The 22397-nt window shown below is 46.0% G+C and overlaps 1 protein-coding gene across 1 annotated transcript in view; it reads right to left on the reverse strand.

The window, feature by feature from the left end:
* satb2 (SATB homeobox 2) overlaps positions 1-13620 on the reverse strand; it is a 46926-nt gene extending 33306 nt beyond the window's left edge. The window contains exons 1-2 of the mRNA XM_040148642.1: positions 13434-13620; positions 8225-8410 (exon numbers count right to left, since the gene is read on the reverse strand). Coding sequence (XP_040004576.1) covers positions 8225-8410; positions 13434-13605 — 358 coding nt within the window. The 5' untranslated portion in view covers positions 13606-13620. The remainder of the gene's footprint in view (positions 1-8224; positions 8411-13433) is intronic.
* Positions 13621-22397: the final 8777 nt, after the last annotated feature.

Genomic DNA, 22397 nt, shown 5'->3' on the forward strand with positions numbered 1-22397 from the left:
AATCTGCAGCATCTGAAAATAAGCCATAACAATTTCGCTAATGCCAAGTTGGGTGGAAGCAAACGCGTGAATAAGCAGACAAACACAAACTCACAGAGGACACATGACAGCACACTGAGAAGTGGACACGTACACGTACAGGCTTGCATGCAAGCACACACCCACCCACACACACACACACTCACATGCTCGCAGTGTGATGGTAAATGTATTAATAATTGATCCATCATTTTTGGTCTGCTGTTCAATGGGCTCTGCTTCTTGTCCATATTTAAAAGTAGAAATCATTGTTCCCATTTCCACATTAAAATTCCACCTCCCAGAGACATGCTTTTATGTGGCCGGCTGGTGGCTTGGCTCATGTCTGAGTGTGCCCATCCGCACAAACGCAAATCCATACACAAACACCCACTGATGTCTCTGACTCCTTTCATCAACACTCGCACAGGCCCGCACACTTGGACGCCTGCGTGCACGCGCTCGCACACCCGCTAACGCACGTGTGCGCACAGTAATCCCATTGTCCCGTGCTAGAATAAGCCCGAACGGTCGCAGCAGCCAGCACGGGGCTTCTCCCACGCTGGTTCCAGGTCCCAACCCAGACACACACTGAGGGAAACCTCATACGCCTAACTCACCCCTATCATCCACCGCTGCGCCCTGAGGAACTCCGCTTGATGAAAATCTGTCATGCTGTCATTTCTGGGAGTGTTCTCCTCCTCTTGAAGGCTTCTGAAACACTCGTCTGTGAAAAAAATGGGCAAGATGTCGAGCCCCGCGCTAAGGAACAACAGCTTGACAAATGTCAGCAAAGAGTTCGAGGCTTATTATAAGTTATGGTGATCTGGAGTCCGTAACAACGCATCTGCAACTTTCTAATAAGACATACTTTATGAAGGGGTTTGTAAGTTTCGCTTCTAGACATTTTTCATGCTTCATTGAACTGGATAAAGCCATAAATAAGAACGAATTTTGAGAGCAACACCTCACTCAAAGTCCCTTTATTCAGCATTTATGAGCAGTGCAGCATGTAAACATTTAACAAAGGGTTTATAACACAGTGTAATGTAGTTGTCAGCAGATATTGGTGTTTATTAATGTACATCTTAACAACTGTTAACTCGTCCCGTAGGCGCCCATAGCTGGAGGCTGCTGTATAAAAAGAGAATGAATTATATTAAGGTAAACACCTTTAATGATAAAAAATATGTCTCTATAGATGAAATTATAATAGCTGACAGCTACTGTACATTAATAAACAATTAAAATGTCCTTGTAGCTGTGTAAAACAACATTATAGTGTTATAAACAATTTTTTAAAATGTTTATATACTGCTAATAAATGCTAACGAGGGGGACTTAAAGAAAAGCGTTGGCATTCTGAGTTGCCACGTTGTGAAAAAATCCGTTCGGTTCGTTTTTTATCCTGAGCTTTTGCCTTTTTAGTTCATCAGAAGACCAATCACCTGGTGGAATAAAGGTGCAGAGCTTTTGGACCAACACCCATTTATTAACTCAACATTTACAAATCCTGACTTGATGAATTATGTTAGCAGGGCAACCTTTTACCGGTGGCTTCCTGACATTCATAACTTTAAAATAGGGAACTCATAACCCGATGCCGAGATCTGGGAACGAGGAGGAGCCACTACATCGAAGTTGGATGGGGAGAATAACACATGCAGTCAGGTTGTAAACAAGCCAACAGGTGATCTATAGCACCTTATTTAGAGGTAAAGGGAGCCCAGCCAAGATGCAGGCATTCGTCCCTCACTGCACACAGCTACAACAAGCAGGGCAGGTCGGTGTCACTCTGAATAGAGAGCGGCCTTACGAACTGGTGGCAGGAGTTTGAAAGATGTAAAAGACGCTAAACATTCATTTAGGGTCTAATAAATTATGCTATTCAGTTGCATTATGGGAACTGTAGTATCTAGCATTTTTGGTTCTGGACCTATAGGGATTAAAGTCAGGATTTCTCTGCCTCTGCGGCATCAGTTTTGACCACTTGTTTATTATAACATCTATTGTTAGTCCCACCTGCTCTACTGAAGTGCAATATTAAAATTTTTTGGCTTAAAACCTTTAAAAACATTTATGATTATCCGACAGCTCGTGTTTCCTGCCCCTGTCTGACTTCTTTTTAGCATAGAAAACATGTCCTCGGATCTCAGCAGTTAACTTGGTGAGTACAATGTGATTATCCAAAGGAATAATGACAAAAACTATACGAAAATAAGGCCCAAAGCGGCCCAAACTGGACACTGGGAGCACTGGGAGAATTCCCAGTGGACCGGCCGGATTTGCCCGGAGTAACAAGCCCAGTGCAATTAATTACTCAGAGCTACCAGAGCCTCATGGTCACCAACGGAAATCCAGTCATTTATTCCTGTAGCCTTAATTATAGAAGGGCAATTGTCTAACTCCTGAAACTGAAGACACTTGGCTGCTTTTAACTGTTTTGGATGGGTTTGTTTTCAATGCAGGTTTTGTGTATAGTGACTAAACGATATGTAACTGTCATAAACAGTAAGAATACGTCAACACAGCGGTTGCAGTATACACGGCCTGTTGTGAATATGTGGAGATTGGCGTGGGGGTGACACTGCCCGCCTGAACCGTCATCCCTGTGCGGCCCTGGACCCAGGTTTTGATAAACCAGACTTATCCCTCAAGATAAACTGGGGCAACAAACAACAAGCTAAAAAGAACAGAAGCAGGTGTACGCATGGATAAGATATACACAACCTGGAAACCCAAAGACTGTTTTTGATGACGTAAAGTAACTTGTTCACAAAGCATCGATAGGCACTTATTAACGGTTCACGCCTGTAGGAGACAAGAATGTCTCACTAGAAACCGCTCCGCAAATGTGACGGCACCGTGCCAGAGGGACGACTACAATTTACAATCAGTCCAACCTCAGATGTCCAGTAAATCGCTGACATGTTCTGCAGCAGTGACCCTTTGTGGCCTGTTCGACGTGGCACTGCAACAATGCTCTCACTCTCCCTCACTGACCACCGTTAACCGTTCACTGACTCAAGCCGTAAAGTACAGGTCTGCTCCCATCCATTCTATAAAAGCCTTCAGACCCTTATAATTGAAATAAACAATATCTCCCAGTTAATTACTGGGCTAAGCTAATTAAAGAAAGGCCATGGTCCTCGGCAGGCACTTTAAATACACCGCTGGGACACAAGAATGCAGGACACAATTCAAACAGGGAGAAAATAGCTGAGACTCTGTGTAATTTTGGTTGTGGACCGCAGGGGAAAAAATGTATAATTTAAGCCAGAAATTATTCATTTAACATAAACGCTTGTTTTAAAAAACAAAAAGTATTCATTTGAGAGAAGCTGGGGGGACGTGTGTGTGTGAGAGTGTGTTTTGTCTGCGATACTGCACGGTATTCTACGCAGAGTGTATGTGAACTTTAGTGTGAGCATGTGCAGATGCACCCTGGCATGGGTTAAATAGAGTTTACAAGTGTGTGTGTGTGTGTGTGTGTGTGTGTGTCTGCCAGTGAGCAGGGCTCGAGTAAGTTCTCAGAGTTTTGTTTGTGTCGAGTTGTGATGTCCCGTTTAGTTTTGCCTTTGAAGCCCCTGGTGTGGTGTTTTTCTAGAGGAGTGCATTGATGTGGACAGGGGACCAGTGTGGCTTGCTGTTTTCCATACACACTGATGAGACAGACAGAGAGAGACCTCCCCTGATACTTGGCAAAAAAAACATTTGAAGCTAAAAGTGGTACTAATGGCATTCATCTGTAAACCGTGGCAAACACTCACCATACAATTTAGTGGCCCATCACTGTAGGATAATGTGCATCTGTGTGTTGTTTATTTTTCTAACTTGCTTTAACAGGCTGTCAGTTGCAGTTCTGAATTTTACAACCAACAGGAAAAAAAAAAAAGAAAAAGAAAAAAAAAAGATCTGCAGCATAACAAGCTCACAAGTACGAGTTAATAAATGGTTTTTGTTTATACTGGAAACACAAGGAGACCAGAAACCGAGTACATTTTCTGAGACGATCAAATTCAGGGCACCAAGCAGCTAAACCACACGGCGCAGTTTCCCTAGAAGACATGAACATGGTAACTGGCTAATTACAAGGAATTAAAAAAAAAAAAAAACAAGCCCGTTCCAGGCAACTAAACATCCTTTGCTCTCTCAGGTATGACCTCAGGTCGAGCGATTCCATTCCAGCACCCCCAACCCTAACGACCAAACTGACACAACTAAGGCGCAGGTTGTCATGAACGGGATTTATTCGCCAGTGCCCTTGTTCATTTTCAGATTTTTGACTAACTTTAGATCTTCGTGTTTTGTGATAGCAGAATGACTTGTCTTCTGTCTTGGCACCAGAGAGGAAGAAGCTGCCGTTCTTGTAGCGTCAACCCAGCTAAAGCTTGCGGGGTTTCGAATAATGACAGGACGAGGAATGAATGTAGGAAAAATCACTTCAAACTTTATTCACTTTATGAAAAGTGAATTAGATCATCTTTGAGCAAAGAAGCAAAGACGTTGAGGCCGAAGAAGGGAAAGGTTAGACGGTTAGTAACATCTTGGCACAATGCGGTTTACATTTTTGAATTTAAGTGTCATTATTAGGGTCTTTAATTATCTGTGGTATTATTGTCTGTCGTTTAATTACATGTGGGATGCAGCATTTTAACGCCATGACACACACACACACACACACACACACACACACACAAGAAAACATTGATTTATTATTCTTTAATTTGGTAGTGATTATGGTTCATGTACACCCTGGCACCTGGAATTCTGTAATGGAGCGTCTCAGCTGTGGGAAAATGCTGGAAACTGTGCTGGAAAACAGTGAGCAGTCATAAAAAGTTTTTTATTTTTTTATATTTTTTTATGTGCAACAACATTTTGATTAGTTGCAATATGTGCTGCCAAGGCCCACAAAATTGATTTCTGATTTCTGTCCACACTATACTACAGCAAATAATAGCTACAGTTATGTTTTTGTTTTTTTCAGGGATGAGGCGAAAATGAGTTTTTTTTTTTTTTCAAGACTAACTTAACACCCCCTGAAAATCTGACAGGGCTGGCCAGAAACGGAAGAACGATTCTTTTCTACGGATTCTTTAGCGATACGCTGGTACGTGTCGAACTCAATCAGTACTACAAACCCACGTACTCGCCGCGACTGCTGCTGATACCAGCTCTCATACACATTCGCTGCCCACGACATTTCCTGTACATGCCGAACTGCCAGAGATCACCACAGAGGCCGCTTGGGGGCCTCGAGGCTCACCACATCGATTTGTTCTTGTACCAGAGTCAGAAAGTAGACACCTAATACTCAAAAACTCAGAAAACTAGAACACACGAGCCTCCTGGCTCTAGCTCGAAACTTTCAACTTTCGACGACGGCAGCGCAGCTCTGCTTTTCGGTCACGTTTTCAGTCACGACGCAGGTTGAACACGGTCAGAGCATTTAGCTGCTAAAGACCCAGGTGTTTCCCCTCAGGAGTTGGTGGAGACCAAAACCAGAACTAAAAGAGAGGGAGTGCTGGACTGGACACAACCTGGTTTCGCTGCCTCTAAATGACCACAAAATAAATCAGTTTTTTTAGGTTAAACACTGTTGCATTTGTGTTATCTAGAATTTCTGACGATCAATCGCGGAAATTAACCTGAAAAATTCTCAACTTGCAGTATCTGAGCAACTGAAGTCAGATTTCCGGTTTATTTTATTTAGTTATCCGTTTTTTTTATTTTAACCTTTATTTAACCATGTAGTCGCACTGAGAATGAAATCTTTTGAAAACAAACACACAATCCGCAAACAGAAATAACACAACCAAGGCACAACAGTGGGGACGTAAGGGATATCTAAGGATTCTGTTCTGTAGTTCTAAGATTAAAATGTAGCAAGAAACTTAAGAGAGGTATAAGTTCGGGATATGGATTGAGACAGATTCGCGGCACGTAACATTCCTATTTCACTTCCGTGAGACACTTATTCAACCGGTAGCAGCCCTGAATGATTGATGTGTGATGCTTAAAGCTCTGCATGTGACGGACTGACACATGCGACTGACGTAAGACACGGCCGCTGTTCAGCAGGCACACGGCTCTGCTGGACCGCGATCCGGCACTGTTCAGGGAAAACGCGGGTGGAGGTCGAGAGTACACGGCCTGCCTCAGGTGCTCCGGAGGCCTGATAAGAGCCGCTGGCCTTGAGGCTGTAAAGGGATTACCCGTGGCGGTGTGTTTGTGCGATTGTGGGAACACGCACTCACGCAAACAAACGCACACACACGCGCTCCTGCACATTAGAGCCACGTCTTACTACTTCGCTCGAAGGAGGATCCGACGGGGAAGACGGTGGGATTTCAGGCAGACGGGGGTCTCCCCCCATTTTCGGTCTACCGCAGCAGCCATTGTTGCTCAGCGTTGCTCTGTTGTTACCGTTTTATATCAATGCGAGGCAGCATCCCCAGATGGAATATTCTGCATTCTTGTGAAAAGACAGCACTAAATGACACTGTCCTGTTGTAGATGACTACCATGTGTGCAACAATAAATTACAGTTTTTCTTTTCCTGTGCTTCATAAACATACTCACACATACTGTACACACACACACACACACACACAGACACACACAATGTATTTTTGTCTTGCAGAGACATTCCTGTCCAGCTCTTTGTTGTGTCTTTAATGAGTTTTACAGGCCCTGTCTGTGTCTTAGTTGTGTTTTTGAGACATTCTTGTGCTTATTACCACTGTAACAGTACAGTGTCTGCTCCAAATAGACAACCTCACATCCAGTTTTCTTCCCAGGCCACTGATTAGAGGGAGAGTCTCCTTTCAAAGATCGTTCCCGTCTTGACCCCTAAGCTGCAGGGTATTTAATTCTGAGTCAGTCTTACCATAGTTTACACAGTGTGAGACACTTGGTGGTTGGAAAATCATGACTATTAATAATGGCCTTGATGAAACTCTCATACTAACAAAAAGCGGCAGCTTGACCTCAGATATTTTTCTTTTTAAATAATAGTATAGTAATAGGATTTAAAGAATACTGCTATTCTATATTTCTCCGCCAAGCCTAAAGGGTTTCAGGCGGCAAGACGACGATTTATTGATTTTGGCAGCATCCCTGTTGCTAAGTACCCATGTTTGTGGTGTCACAAACAGTTGCGCCCACTAATGTGACGTGGACTTTCTGCCCGAAGTTTGGCTCCTCCAGTCGGTCTGGGAGGTTTTCTTTGTTTAGTTGCGTTGACTATCTCTAGCGCCGTCGCTACCGCGGGTAACCATCTGCTTCCTCCTCCGTTTTTCTTTCTCTCCTAATTTCAGTTGGTCAAATGATTGCCACCACCTAAAACGCACAACTCGCGCACATTTGAGGATTTCTTTGCCCCCAAGGAAAGGCTGACCAGACACAGGCTCTCGTCTGTGTTCGTGAGGTGCGTTCAGGCTAAACGTTACGGCCTTTTATTCCCGACACAGATAATAAGGAAGCACAGAAACAAACTCGAGAGGTAATCAGTCCTGCAAGACACGAGTGTGCAAGGACAAATCTAAAGGAAATGTTTGAAACTTACGGAAATACGGTCATTATTATTATTATTATTATATCTTGAAATTTTTACATTTGAGTTGTGCCAGATATAACTCAGTGAACTAGTGAGCTTCAGAGGTCCTGGTAGGTGGATTCTGTTGCCTTCGGACAGAGCCGAGACTGCTGCTTCCCCCCTGTTTCCAGTCCTAAGGCTAAGCTAAGATAACCGGCTGCTGGCTGTAGCTTCATATTTACTGTACAGTCAGGAGAGCGGCACCGATCTTCTCATCTAACTCGGCTGGAAAGCGAATAAGCGCAGTTCTCAAAATGTTGAACTATTCCTGAGATGATGAGCCAAGGCGCGCCTGCAGCCTGCTAAAATTTAGGGACACAACGACACTCACAGCTCTGTGCACGTGCACTCTCAAAACCTTGCACTTGATCTCTGTCCCTGCCCAACGCAATCAGTTGGTGGTGAGAGCATAGCAGCAGCATTAGCGCGGGGAACATTTATTCGTCAGCTTTTACACGATTCAATTAAAGGATTGCTTAAACTCGGACTTTTTGGCTAAGGGCTTTGGCTTACAAACTAGCTAGGGGCTGTAATCACACTTTATTTTGAAAACCCAAAATGTGGAAAGAATAAGGAGATGTGGCAGTGCTGGCGTGACCGACTGACCGTGGGCTTGCGCCGCTGAGCTGTGCGAGTAGCCGAGGGCCAGCAGAGCCGTCTCCACCAGCTGGGAGAAGAGAATGTCCTTCCTGACCAGGACAAACTCGGCGTGCTCCTCTCTGCCCTCACATCCGTCCGTCTGAATCCCTCCATCGGACTGCTCCACCACACAGAAGACGGGAATCATCAGACCTGTCGAGGACGACGAGAAGGAAAAGGAGAAAACAACAGGAAGATTCTTTTAATGTCTGGCTTTTGTTGTCTGTGATCACAACACAGTTTATCCCTCACAGACAGCAAACATGTGGATTGTATTTATGGTGGTTCGGCCCTTAATCACTTCATCCTTTTTGTTTTACACTGTTGAATATTGCAACACCTGAAATTCTCAATATGCTATAATCAACCAAAGCTGTATATCAAATTATATGCATTCCTAAATGGCCTGTAAGGGTGTTGTTCACCGTCAATGAGACATTTCCAGGCATTTTACCTAACAGTCTGTTAGATAGGCTGACATAATAATGGCTCCCCTGGCAAATATGCAAAGTCTGCACGAATATACAAAACACCTACACCGAGAACAACTGTTACTTTCATTAGAGTATAAGTAACAGATATTGAAAAACTACCTTACAACGAACAAAACCATAAACGGGGGGTTTAAAACAAAAGCGGTGCTAAATATGAGTGTTCATGCTGCTGATAAATGTTGGCACAGAGGTAAACTAAACCTCTTTCATTTACATCGCACCGTGAGTCTTCCTTCAGTATGCAAATTCAGGCCAGGTGAAAGCCAAACCAGTTTAACATTTTGGAGGAAACAAACCTGGAGCTCTCCCTATGCACACACACACACACACACACACACACACACACACACCCAAGGACGAAAACCTTGACATACTTTCAAACGCTTTGAGCAATTATTTGAACCACTTCACATCCACAAGTGGATGTTTGGAATAATTATATAAACTATTAACAAAAACAAAGTCGAGTAAACCCAGAGGAAAATGTGAACCTTTGAGTGTAGGCATGTGGCTCATTACTGTGCTTCACCAGGCTGGGACTTCACATTGTGGGCTTTTCAAGACCCAAATGATGCTGCCTTCGAAACAACTCCCATCTCGTCCGGACAACGTTGTTTGCAAAAAATTCATGGACTTCATTTTCTGATCGGCCTCCACTTTGGTTAAGGTTTGCTCAGGCTTAGGCAACTGAAACCAATGGACAGAAAGAGCCGACGGTTGGTAGGAGACGGAACGTGAAGACCACCACGTGCCCCGTTGAAAGAACTCCACACCCAAACCGTCTCCGCGCCAGGTTTCGGGGCACTATGACAACATGGCGCCGCTGCCGACTCGTCTCGTTTCAAGTGACGGACAGCAGTCAGTATGCGTGCGAAGGCCATTAGGGTTCAGGGAAATGTAATCATAAGTCAGTTTGGCCGGTTGAGCAGACAGCCAGCGCTGCCCTGTTTCTGGCGAGGATAATCTGCTCAGCCACTGCAATATTATTTATTGTACCGCGGCCATGGAAAATACTCATCCCAGCTGAATGGTAATTGTCTCACGGTATATTAGATCACCAGTGCTGATGATGTAAACCAGTGTCTAGTTTATATCTCGGCTGAAATCTGTAACTTGACCTACGGTAAAAAAGAAAAAAAAATAATAATCATCTTAAACATCTCAAACTGCTCGCTGCGGCGACAGCGCACATTTGGAAATGTACAGGCTTCATCCTTCAAATGAAACACACTCTGTTGGCAGTTAACTCCCAGGTGAAACTTAACCAGGGCTTGAACTGACTGCAGAGAAACTTGGATGAAAACATCGACCCATCCTCTATTTCTGGCCATTTTATATCATGTTGTGCTATTTGTTTGATTTCTATCGCGGTACACGCACGATAACTCACTCCGTGGCCGTGAAGATCGGGGTATGCTAGAGCGTAAGTTGGCGGGATGTGTTTATTGTTGTTCTGGGCGATGTCGGTCGAAAGCGGGCGTAGCGGCGCACGTTTTCCCTCGGCCCCTCCTGGAGGACTTTCATAGCGTTGCACTCCTTGGTTCACGCGAAGAGTGGCGCAGACCCTCGCTCCCTTCTCGCCCCCGCTGACCTCAGCTGACCCACCGCGGCTCGAAAGCGGGCGTGAGCGTCAGGTCGCTGCTTTCGGAAAGTTAGAGAAGTGGTCGTCCGGCGACTTAGCGTAGGAAATGCCACCGCTCTGCTTCACGTCCCGGCATTCCTACGTTCTTGCATCAGGACACCTTGATGTGAATTATGGCTTATTTTGGTTTTAGCATCCCCCTCAGCTCTATGTTATAAATAAGGCAGTAAAACATTTAAATGGAGACAAGCACTTGTTCCTTCTCAGTGTCTGGTTACAGTAAGTATCCAATTCCAACATTTCCATCCTTTTGGCTCGCGGCACTCAAACCAATCCTTCCTCTCCATTATCAGCCTTTTTTTTTTTTTTTTTTTTTTTTGGGTCTTGCACCTGTCAACATTAATTAACTAAAATCTGATGATGAAATGATGCAGCAGCCAGGCACTGGCAGCAGCCCAGCACTAATAATAGGGAATGTTTTTATGCATGGATGATGCACACAAATACGAGCACACAAACACCTTTTTTTTTTTGGTTTTTTTTTTTCCTGTCAACTGCAATTAAATTAATTAAAAAAATTCTGATGAAATGATGAGCATTAGGCAGCAGGCGTCCATACACTAATACGGGGCAAGGCAATGTGTTTTACCGCATGGATGCCACACAATACCGAGCACACAAACACACGCGCGCGCGCACGCACACACACACACGTACATACATATGCCTCCTTTTCACAGCACGCACACACATGCTCTTCCATACAATCATCCACCGCCCCCCACACACACACACACACGCACACACAACCAGATCCATCCCACCCGTTGTTTTAATCAGTCAATTCCTATATTTCTATTTCCTCCTCATTAATCACTCTGCTCCCAGTCCTCCAGGCTCTCATGGAGTGAATTACACACTGGAGCACTGTGCCAATTCAAGTAAGTGAATTTCCCCCAACAGGGAAATATAACTGTCAACACAGAGCAGCTCCCTCCGACCAGCACTCCTCTCTCTCTCCCGCTCTCTCCCTCTGGCTCTATCTCACTCTATCCTCTGTCTCCACCTCAGTCTGTCTTCTCTTATATCCAGTGTCCTGTGATTTGCCCACTGACTGTATGATCTGGTTTGGATGATGTGATGTTGCCTCAAACCTCTAATCCCTCTAATATGTATGGGGATGAGTGAACGGGGATATTAAAATAAGATGTGTGTGTGTGTGTGTGTGTTTTGACGGCATTTCTTGGGTGTCACAGCTTAGACATTTGTGAATGTGGACATATGGTGTGTGTGAGTTTGTAGAACTGTGTTTGTGTTTTGATGCTGCTTTGTTTGTGTGTGTGTCGGTGTGTGTGGCCCCCTCCTCGTGGCAGCAGTGTGGTTTGGAGGAGACACGTCGAGTTTCCTGTCTTCAAAGACAACCCCTCATTATTACAGGCCAACCATCCGTTCAACACAGGAAACCCCTTCCTCCGTCCTCTTTCCTCTCTCCGTCCCTCCCTCGGTCCTACGTCACTTTTCTCACAAAGGAATGTTTTCTTTTTCTTCTTTTTTACATTGAAACATTCATTCTCTCACATCAACACATTGATTCTTCCTGCCCTCTATGCTGTGGTCAAATCTGAGCTGCTCGTTGATCTGTTAATCTCTTTAACTCTTCCAAAACCGCACACAAGTCCATCTTTACAAAATCAAACTGTGCAGCCATGCACTGTTTAAACCCGCAGAAATGAATCTTTCTTATTCTAGCAAATATCCCGACGTTTTGCAGACATAATAAAGGGGGAACTTCAGGGAATATTTATATGAAATCGGCCACGGGATATCTAGAAGACTTCTGTTTGATGTGTTTGTGCAGCCCTAAAATCACTGCACTGCATCCTGGGTTCGAAAGTTTTCCTCCGGTGTAAACTGTAAAAATCATTTAATTCAAGATCACGTTGGAACGAGAGCAGAACAAATATTCGCATATTAATATCCTAAAATTAAAGGAAGTCACAGGAAAATGGAAGCGAAAATCCAGCGTTTAAGAGACAAACCGAGACATTTCTGCAGACATGTGGCGACACAAAAACCCAGACGAGGAGGGACAAGTGCGCACACACTCGGGCCCACGTACACATAAACAAGAAACAACTTTCACAATGAATGCAGGGATCGATAACCCAGAGTGAGTTGTATACAGTAAATCTTGTTTATATGGAGCAATCTCCTTTATTTGGTAAGCCTGTGTTATACAGTTCCCCCCAGACTTATAGATTAACAGTGTGCAGCCCGGGGTTCTCCCTGCAGCGCTGCCACACTACAGCGCAGCGCGCTGAGCCAGACTCAGCTCGTGGCCAGGATGTGGCTCGCTCCACAGCCAAAAGCTGTCTCTGGGTTTGGTACGTTAGAGCTCAAAAACCTCTGACGCCTGGGAGAAATGTCAAGAGCTGCTCTGAAATGTTGTCGTCTTAAAAAGGAAAACCCCAAAAAAACAAGCATCCAACGATGTGGGCAATTTGAAAAATAGTTATTACCCTCCTTTATTTGTCAGGTATAGGACATCTTGTTTTTTCAGTCAGCAGCCACGTTTTAAGACTAAATGAATTTCCATCCACTGCTGTCGTGTTGAGGTCTGGAGTTCGTTGCGTCAAAATAAACAGTTCGTGTTGCTAATTCTCCAGTCCAGCGCCATTAAACCACCGCGGAACAAGAGGGCGCAGCGTCATGACACGAGCACCAGTCAGACTTTCAAATGATGGGAACAGGACACTCTTCTTGGTTCGAGGAGGGTTCCGGTCTCCTCATCGCTCCACACTGATCTGATGTCTTCGTCTCTTCGGTGGACATTCACCGAGTCGGTTTCCGTCGCATTTTGTCGCATTTTGCTTTTATCCGTGCAACAAACAATGTTTTGCGACCTTTCGACTTTATTTCCGCTCAGGTTTTTTTAACGCACCGACCGAAAACGTGCATAAAAAGCAGTGGATGGAAACACACTTGAAGTGAGTCTGTCGCATTATGAATCTCCCTGTACAGTAAATAACATAGGGACAAGAAGGGACAAGTCTGATGTTCAGTCCGCATGTCAACGTCACACCTTGACCACGCTGCTTACCTCCCAGGGGTCTCGGAGGGGCTCCGTTGTGGCGCATGCGTGGCCCGGTGGGGCTCCCGTTGAGCTCCAGCCGGCCCTTCTTCCCTGGCGGTGGGAGACCGCTGAGGTCCGGGCTGCCCCCCCTCCGCTCAGGACTGTCCTGGGTGACGGGACTCTCCCCTCCTCGCTCCATCCTCTTCCAGACCCCCAGAGGAGCTCCAGCAAGAGAGAACGAGTCTGGAGAAATTAGAGGAGGCAGAGGTAGAGGAAAATCTTTTATTTATTTATTTGGTGCTGGGGGGGGGGGGCAGAAATTATACATACTATTATACATAAATGGATACTCTAGATATTTATTTTGGATGAGTCACACGAACAACAATTAATCGTCTGCCAAAACCTAGATTATTCCTCTGTGCCATGGAGCTCCAATGTTGTCTAAAATACATCAGTGATCTGGGCCACACGTTGGACATTATAGTTTATTTTGAGTCAATTCGAAATAAACCGTCAGCCGCTGGAAATGCTACGAGGCTGAAACTCCTGATTTAGTGCCAAATACTACAGTGCCCAGTTGTTGAAGGACATTATTTTACCTTTAAAAAAAATGAAAGTATGTATTTGTGCCCCATTTTTAAAGGTTTGTGTAGCTGAAAGCATTGAGAGGCAGGCTGACGCGTTGTTGGTGTTTTTACGGAGCACGTTGACAATAAGAAAAAATAAAGGATAGCACCAGCCGTGTCCTTTTTAAGGCTGGTGCCATTTCTTACATGACACTTGCCATTTAAGAAATTTAATACAAGCGTATTAGAAACAAGTGGCAGGGTTTAAGTAGATGAGGGGGAAAAAGATAAAGAGAGACGGTCCTTTATCAGTGTTTGCAGGGACCGTAAACCAGGCAGGGACAGTGTAGGATCACTCGTCTGTGCCTTTAATACGTATGAGTACATATACATCATAACATGCATGGGCACAACCCCCGACGCGCACACACACACACACACACACACACACAAGTTCATGAGAGTGTGAGCCTCGTGGCTGGTGTTGGCGTCCCCTGATAAGGGGAGCGAACGTCCAATATAGGCTAATGGCGTTAGTAAAACGCTGCCAGGCCAGACGGGGGACACGCGCCAAAGTATTCAAAGAGCAGCCAGCTCACTCAGGCCAAATGGACTGCTTTTCTTTAGGTACGAGCCCCTGGACGATATCTGCAGCATGTGTGACCCTCAGTGAGGAGGGAGAGAGATTAGAAACTGTCTGTGGAAACAAAACGGAGAGGAGAGAGCAGGCATGGGAGGTTTTTCTATTAGACTATGGAAACCAAGTTAGTGACCAGATCTGGGAGTGGAAAAACACAGAGGGTCTCTGTACGGGGTGACATTTGCCAGCAATTCAGCAGAACAAATGAGGAGGAATCCATGGTTATTGTTTGAGTGTGGCATATTCCACAGTGCTTGATTAGAAACGTCCCCCCCCCCCACTTTTTAATATTTTTGCATCTTTTATTGCTCCAGCTGTCGTAACTCTGAACAAAAGACAATGTTTTGTGTGGTGCTGTCTCTCTGTCTTCTTCCTCCTCCTCCCCTCCTCTCTCTCTCTCTCCTTGCTTCTCTCCTTCTGGCCTTTTCTCTACCTCCACCACCGACTCCCATTCTTACACAACAACACAACTGAAAAACACCATCCACCACAAACAGAAAAAAATTACATAAATAATAAATAAAGACATTTAAGAAACGCAATCTGAGAAGTATTAAGAGCCTGGGCAAAATTTCAGAATGAATAATAAATTCACAACATTAGCTTTGGTGTGATTAAAAAGTGAGCGAGGCAAGGGCCAAAAAATGCAAGTGGCAGAGTTTAATAAAGAGGCTTAAAAAAGAAAACAAGCTCAAGGAGTTACACTGAGTGGGTTTAAATGTGAGTACAGTGGTAGCTATAATTCACAATGTGAGGCCTGCTGAAAAAAAAATGGAGGCTTAGCGAATAAATCTAACCGCTAACAATGTTGTAGCTACAATACAGAACAACTGAATATAACAGAACACTGATAGGAATCCGCTGGCTGTTTTCCGCGCTCCAGCGCCATGATAAGTGTATCTCGACCTGCCTTGTTAAAGGGTGGCTACAGGGAGATCGGTGAAGCCAAATCCGAGACGTAAAAAAATAATCTGTCTTTATCACCAACAAGTCCCGTCCCGCCGTAGCGTCCCCCGCTACTGACGATCCCTATCGAGACCTGCCCTCGCCGACATCTCACCATCTAACCTGGGACGCACACACTAAAACAGACACCCGCGGTTTTGCCGGCATCATCTAATCTCCCGACACATCCTGCTTTAGTTACATGTCATTTCGTATTTAACCCCACAGATAAAGAACGTTATCATGCTACGCATTTTTTTTGGTTTTTTTGTCAGCCCTCGCTCAGTTGGTGCCATCCCAGAGATAAGATGTCCCACCTCAACAATAGCAAATATTACCACGTCCAGTCATTACCGGGTCATGTGTGGTCAGGTGAAGCTTGTTTTGTTTTTTGGGTTTTTTGGTTTTATTTATTGTCATGACTGCATCAAGAAGGAGTGTATTTGCACTTTCAAAAAGTAGGTCACACTTTACTTTAACTCCCCCTTCGTAGCATTTCCAAGCAGTATATAAACATGTAACAAATGGTTTATATAATGTAGTCTGAAGCACAGAGAAGTGTTGAGCTCCTCCTAAGTGGAGGCCACTGTGTCAACCAAAATAATGAGATCACAGTTGTAATAATATACGAAATATAATGGTTTTCATAGAGAGAGGTTACAATAGTTGACAAATACTGCACATTCAATTTAAGATACTTTATCTGGCCCGCAAGGTGCAACTCCAGGCGAAGCCTTTGCACACACATAAATCTAGAAATACGAATACGCCAATGCTAGAAAGAGCCGAAAAACACCGGGATTAATGGCAGTGGCCCGTCCATAGCTGGCCAACAATATCCAGCACCGCATCCAACAGGCTCAAATTATGCCAGAAAATGTCAAAACTGCAAGTGCATTTATCAGTCTATGCCCCCGGCGAACCGAGCGTTTCTTGTACCGTGGCTGTTCACACGTCTAATGGCTCCTGGAACAAAACCAAACCTCCCTCTCTCTGTTTTACTCACAGGTGATCTAAAAAACAGGACTTGTGTAGTATCAAGCTGCACTGAGACTTTTAGGGAGTGTTTGCAAATGCTTAGTCGGAGAAGGGGAAGGTATTGCTGAAGGCAGCAGGTCAGCTTGTTGGGAGAAGCGTCCCAAAGTTATGTTTCTTTTTCGCCCTCCTCTGCAATAGAGCTGCATGAAGAGTTACGTCAGACGTTTTCAGTCGTGCCGCGGTTAATAAATGTGCACTTTGCCACATGCAGAGGACGAGACTTCCGTCTCTGCGTCAGGGTTTTGTCACGTACGTTGGTAGGGCACAGTAGGAGTGCCGTTTCCACAGGCTGCGGGGGAGGTGTGCAGCGGGTGGAGGGCGCTTGAGCACATTTACTCAAGTACTCCACTCATGTACAATGTCGTGTCATGTGTACTTTATTGGAGGGTTTCTACGTAACGCTGCTTTATATTTCTCAGCCCACCACATTTATCTGACAGCGTTAATAACTTGTTAAATTCAGATTAAGAGTTTACATTTAAAAAAAATATATATATATATGGATGAGCTTCTCGAATGCAACACATTTGTTAGAGATGAAAGCAGCGGTAGAGAATAGGTCGGTTAATGAATTAGTCAGTCACCAGAAACGTAACCACTGACTATTTTGATAATTGATCAATCAAGGATTTTCGGCTTTTTCTTGTCTCGGGCGATAGTGAACTGAGCATCTCTGCGTTTTTTAGACTGTCGGTCGGAAAAAAAACGAGACAGTTGAAGGAAACCGTCGCGGTATATTTGAGCATTTTACAGACAAACAACTCATCCGTTAATCAAGAAAATAATAATAAGCTCCGCTAATTTCGTTATATGCAGTATAATAATAAATCAGACACAGGCAGGTTTTCTTTTACTTTTGATCCTTTAGGTGCATTTTGCTGATAATACTTCTGTGAAGCAGGATTTTGAATGACGGGCTGTTACTTTAATGGAGTATTTTTACACTGTGGTACTGGTACTTTTACTTAGCAAAGGAGGACTTCTTCCAACACTGGGAGGGGGCTGCAGAGGAGGGTGGCATGGAGGAAACATTAACAAAGTGAATCAGGACATTTAGATTTTTAGAATCTCTTACAACTGGCGTCTTATTTTGAGGGTAAATCGTTGTTGCAACGTAGACTCCTGAGCGTAAATATGCATTTGCCTCCGGTAGATCAGCTTGGTAAATGCCGAATCCCTGGAGCAGATGAATATGAGGGAGCGACTGATTCCTTGGAACCTGTGCACGTTCTGACCCCGGCTGCTCGTCTCCCTCTTTCTTTTCCTCTGTTCCTCTCCCCCTTTTCCACGCCAAAGACCTTAAAACGGGGCAGAAGGACGTGTAAATAACAGCTGGAGCGTGGACTTGCGCGTCTGGATATCACCGTGCCACGGAGACGTCCACGGTCACAGACTGATAAATGCTAATCTATTTTATGTAATTATTATGGGGTTTGTTGAGCAACAGCCTCTCGCTGTAAAGGCCGTCTTGATAACTGTCCAGCGGTGTACAGTGCATCGCATGTTAAATCGCAGGTTTAGCAACGCAGATATCGGCCTTCAAAGAATGAGATTGTTATCGCCTGCATCCTAAATTCAAATGCACTGCAATGTATTGATAAGGTGTGTGATAGTTAAAGCAGTTAATGAAGAAGTGATAAGCGGAGCTGTTACATATCTGCTATGGAAACGAGTGCTGAATATAATGTCTTTTTGATAAGGAGAGCATCGCCATAACACATTTCCCAATTTATTGCTTCTCTGGGCAGCTGCCACGGCTCTCAGTGAAAGTGTGCGATGAGTTATTAGGGATTTTCTCTTAAAACCCGCTAACGTTTTAAAATCCCGCAGCTGAAATGACCAACACAGGGGAAAAGGGGTCGGACTTGCTCCGCATCTTCTTCGACGGAGCAACGCGGTCTCGGCTTTGGGTATTTCTGCTCTGAGAACGTCAGATATAAAGGGGGGAAAAGAGCATTCTGCCGTGTTTATCCCGCACAGCGTTTGATTCTGGGACAACCTCGTGTTTTGATGATAAGCCACTATCGAATTCCACATTATTACATGTTCCAGACATAACAAATACACACTGAGGGCCAAAGACAAGATTGCAGAGCAAAAAATGCAGACACACCCAAAGAAATGGAAGAGTAGGTCACAACAACAAACACACCTATAAACAATATGTCCAGCTCAAAGACGTAAACACACACAAACAGAGGCTAACATGTAATTCAAAGCCAGTCTAAACTCTACAAATCAGACGGCTGACAAACACTGATAGGTAGCCCCCCTCCATTTGAAAGACATATGCCATAATGACCGGTGTGAGGAAAGTGTAAAGTGGAACCGAGGAGGCTGCTCAACACTTTTTAGACTCTGAAATCTGAGTCACTCTCTCTTGGTCTCACCTGCACTGAGAGTTAAGTTGCATGTGAGCTGCTTCAATGTCAGGGCCTGTGATGAAGCAAGAGGGGTAAGAACAGCCCCCCCCCCCGTCCACGTCTGCTCTAAAGATGTAATGAAGAAGAAACCTGTTTTTATTTTGCCTCCCGCCTCCCCTCCCAACCACACACACACACACACACACACACACACACACGCTCTAATCTCACTGTAAATATTCTACACGAAACACAGAAGAGTAAACACCGCAGCTCTGAAACTCTCTCTCTCTCTCACACACACACACACACACACACACACACACACACACTTACACTCTGAGATCTAAAGCACAACCGGGACAGTTGTGGGTGAAAAGTTAAGAGACGAGCTGCCGGATGAGATGTTCAGTCTTCGCGCGTGTGAAACCAGTGGATCGGAAAGTGTTGGTAAGAAACGCGACTGACCTCTAACGCGGCCGGGCTGAAGGGAGTCCGGCGCCTAAAGAGGAAAAGCCTCTCGTGCCCTAACCGCCTCTCCGGTATCTCTCTAGCGCTAGGAGACGTGTCCGCTAATGAAGGGGCTGCGCCGCTCACATGCAAACCAGACGGCGAGAGGGAGAGAGGGAGAGCCGGCGCGGAGTGCGGGAGGCGGCACCTATAGGAAAATATCCCGAGATACGGCGCTCGCTCCGCCGTCAAGGAGAGACGGGAACGCACGCAGTCGTGTCCGCGCAGGCAGCAGCGGGCGGCGCGAGGCTGCCCGGTGCGCACCGGGCACAAGGAGCAGACGTAGCACGCGGGGGGGCTGGGATCCACAGAATCTGGTTTGTGGAAGTCTGAAAACAAAATGGGGAACGACCTTTTTTCCCCCCTCTTCTTCTTCGTGTGGCTGTTTATGGGAAATGTTTGCTGTCAGGGAAGGTTCCGTTAGCGCGGATTTGCTCTTTATGGCCATCAGATGTGTGTGTGTGAGGGGAAGAGACACCTTCATGGCGAAATCACACACACAACTCTGCTTCTTTTTTTATTTGTTTTGCTCTGGAGAGGGCCTGCGGGGGCGCGCGCGCACACACACACACACACACACACAGGGAGGGAAATAACCGGGGTGAGGGGGCGAGACAGAGGCCTCCTGGCAAACTTGTAAACATCCCATTTGATAATACGGGACGGGGAGTTAAGCATTTATAGCCTCGCCCTTCCAGCCAGAGGATGCACACGCATGCTCAGACACACACACACACACACACGCACACACACACGCACAGGCAGACAGACGGACACGAAGCCACACAAACCACAGCCAGCCCGCCACACAGACTCTCTGCTTTAACACTTCCAGGGACCACACACTGACTCAGACTACGGTCACGCGCAGCGTGGACAAACAACAGTGTGAGCAGCAAACACGCACGCATGCGCAGCAGCGGGGCGGACAAAATAATAGAGCCGTGACCTGCTGACGCCACTTTTGGTGTTGATTCAACTGCACCGTATGGTCAGGTGTTTCTGTTATTCTGTCCAGAGCTTGCGCGTGCACGCACGAAACACAAACATACACACACACACCTACACGTGCACGCGCACAAAGCAGCCGGGTGGCGAGGTAAAACTCGCGCGCACACACCGATTCCAAACCCAGAGCAGCAGTGACGCCCACAGCCGGAGAGAGGAGCATCATTAGCGGGGCTCCCTCTCTCCCTCTCTCCCTCTCTGCCCACGGAGCCTCTCCACGGCCTGATCCGGCAGAGCAATAGCGCGGACGCCCCCGTGTTCCGTGCGAGCAGGTAGCTGGGTTCACACACAGGACGGGAGTCCGGATCGATTGGGAGTGGGTTCAGGTCGTGGTTACCGGACTGCGAACGGGAGGCTGACCCTCGGTTGCGTTCAAGGACAAATAAAGCCACGACGACATGAAACGACCTTTTAGCTACTGCAAAAAAACAAAAAACAAAAACAAAACAAAACAAAACCCTGCAAAGTCAGGATGAACAGGCCATAAATAATTTGCCCCGTCACCATCAGGGCCTCAAATCTTCTCCTCACCACAGAATGAAAGAAGAAAAGGAAAAGAAGCCTCCACAGCTTCAGTGACAGCAACAAAAAAAAAAAAAAAATCAGTGTCCCACTATTTTTGAAACTCATTACACAACAGCCCCCCCCGCCCACACACCCCGCACACGCGCAGACACACACATCCCTGTCATCTCCCCACTGACTTTTTTTTTTTTTTTTTTTTTAACATGTGAGCAAACTTGAAACAGCCCAGCAGAACAGGAACCCATCAACCCAGACCCCGGGACCAACCGGCCAAAAAAAATCCGATCCTCTTAAAAATATTTATCTTGTGTATTTTTGTAACGTGCGGCCTCTGATTGACGCCTCGTGGGAGAGAAAAATAAAGAACGGCCGTGTTGGCCGATAACGCCTCTCGTGCCCTCGTTATTTTTGAATTCATTATTGGGCCTATTTTAGTTACACACACACGCCGATATGTGTAAATAATAATAATAATTATTATTATTATTCTAAATAGTTTTCTTCTGCTCCGAGTGTTGATCTGAAGCCGGGGCCACACTTTACCTGCCCAGGTGAGAAATCCCTTCCAGAATAAATGACACTTGAAGCCGGCGTGTCACACGTGCCTGACTTCGTGAGGAAAACCCGGTGAACACGAAGCCTGTTCGGGTCCCTGCTGGTCCCGGGACGAGGAGGGAGCCGAGTCAGCCCGCAGTTTGTTTGTTTTTTGTTTTTGTTTTTTAAGGTCAGAGAGGACGAAGGGCTCCGGTTAGGGGCCGGAAGTGGCCGCTGTCAGCGCGAACGAGGAGCCTCTGCTCGTGGCGCGGAGAGCAGGAATAAAGGAGTAAGGGGCGCTTGAATACGAGGGGGAAGCTGCCTCACACGCCGGCCCCGGTGTCGGTGCGACCTACCGTCTGAACTCGTGCACGCGAGGAATAGAAAAAATGGTTTATTTTTTGAAAGTTCACAAATCAGTTCTAAAATGTCTCTGGGACGTGGCTTTGATTCACTGCCCCCCCCCACACACACACACATCTCGTCTGCTCAGCGCAGGACCGACTATTTCTCTGGGACTGTTTCCCATTTCGGGCTCCAGCCTCTTCTGATCAGGCAGAGCGGACCGGAGGCCTTTTCGGTCCCGAGCCCCTCCGCAGACCCCGGTCAAACCTGAGCCGCGTCGCCTCTTCGCGTCCTGTCTGCGTGTTGCCCGAGCGGCCTCCATCCCCGGTGCACAGATCCCCGGGTCTGTGCTCTAAAGCCGCCGCCGCGTTGCCGGACTGTTGACTACTCCCAGAGGTTAAAAGGCCCCGTGTAGCAGCCGGGGAGACCTGGACCGTGTTCTGCCCCGGTCGCCGGCGAATATGCAGTTTGAAGCGGTGTAAAAAACCCCGGGTGGCGAGGGTGTGTGTGTGTG

This window comes from Xiphias gladius, chromosome 16, assembly GCF_016859285.1.
Source record: "Xiphias gladius isolate SHS-SW01 ecotype Sanya breed wild chromosome 16, ASM1685928v1, whole genome shotgun sequence".
NCBI lineage: Eukaryota > Metazoa > Chordata > Actinopteri > Istiophoriformes > Xiphiidae > Xiphias > Xiphias gladius.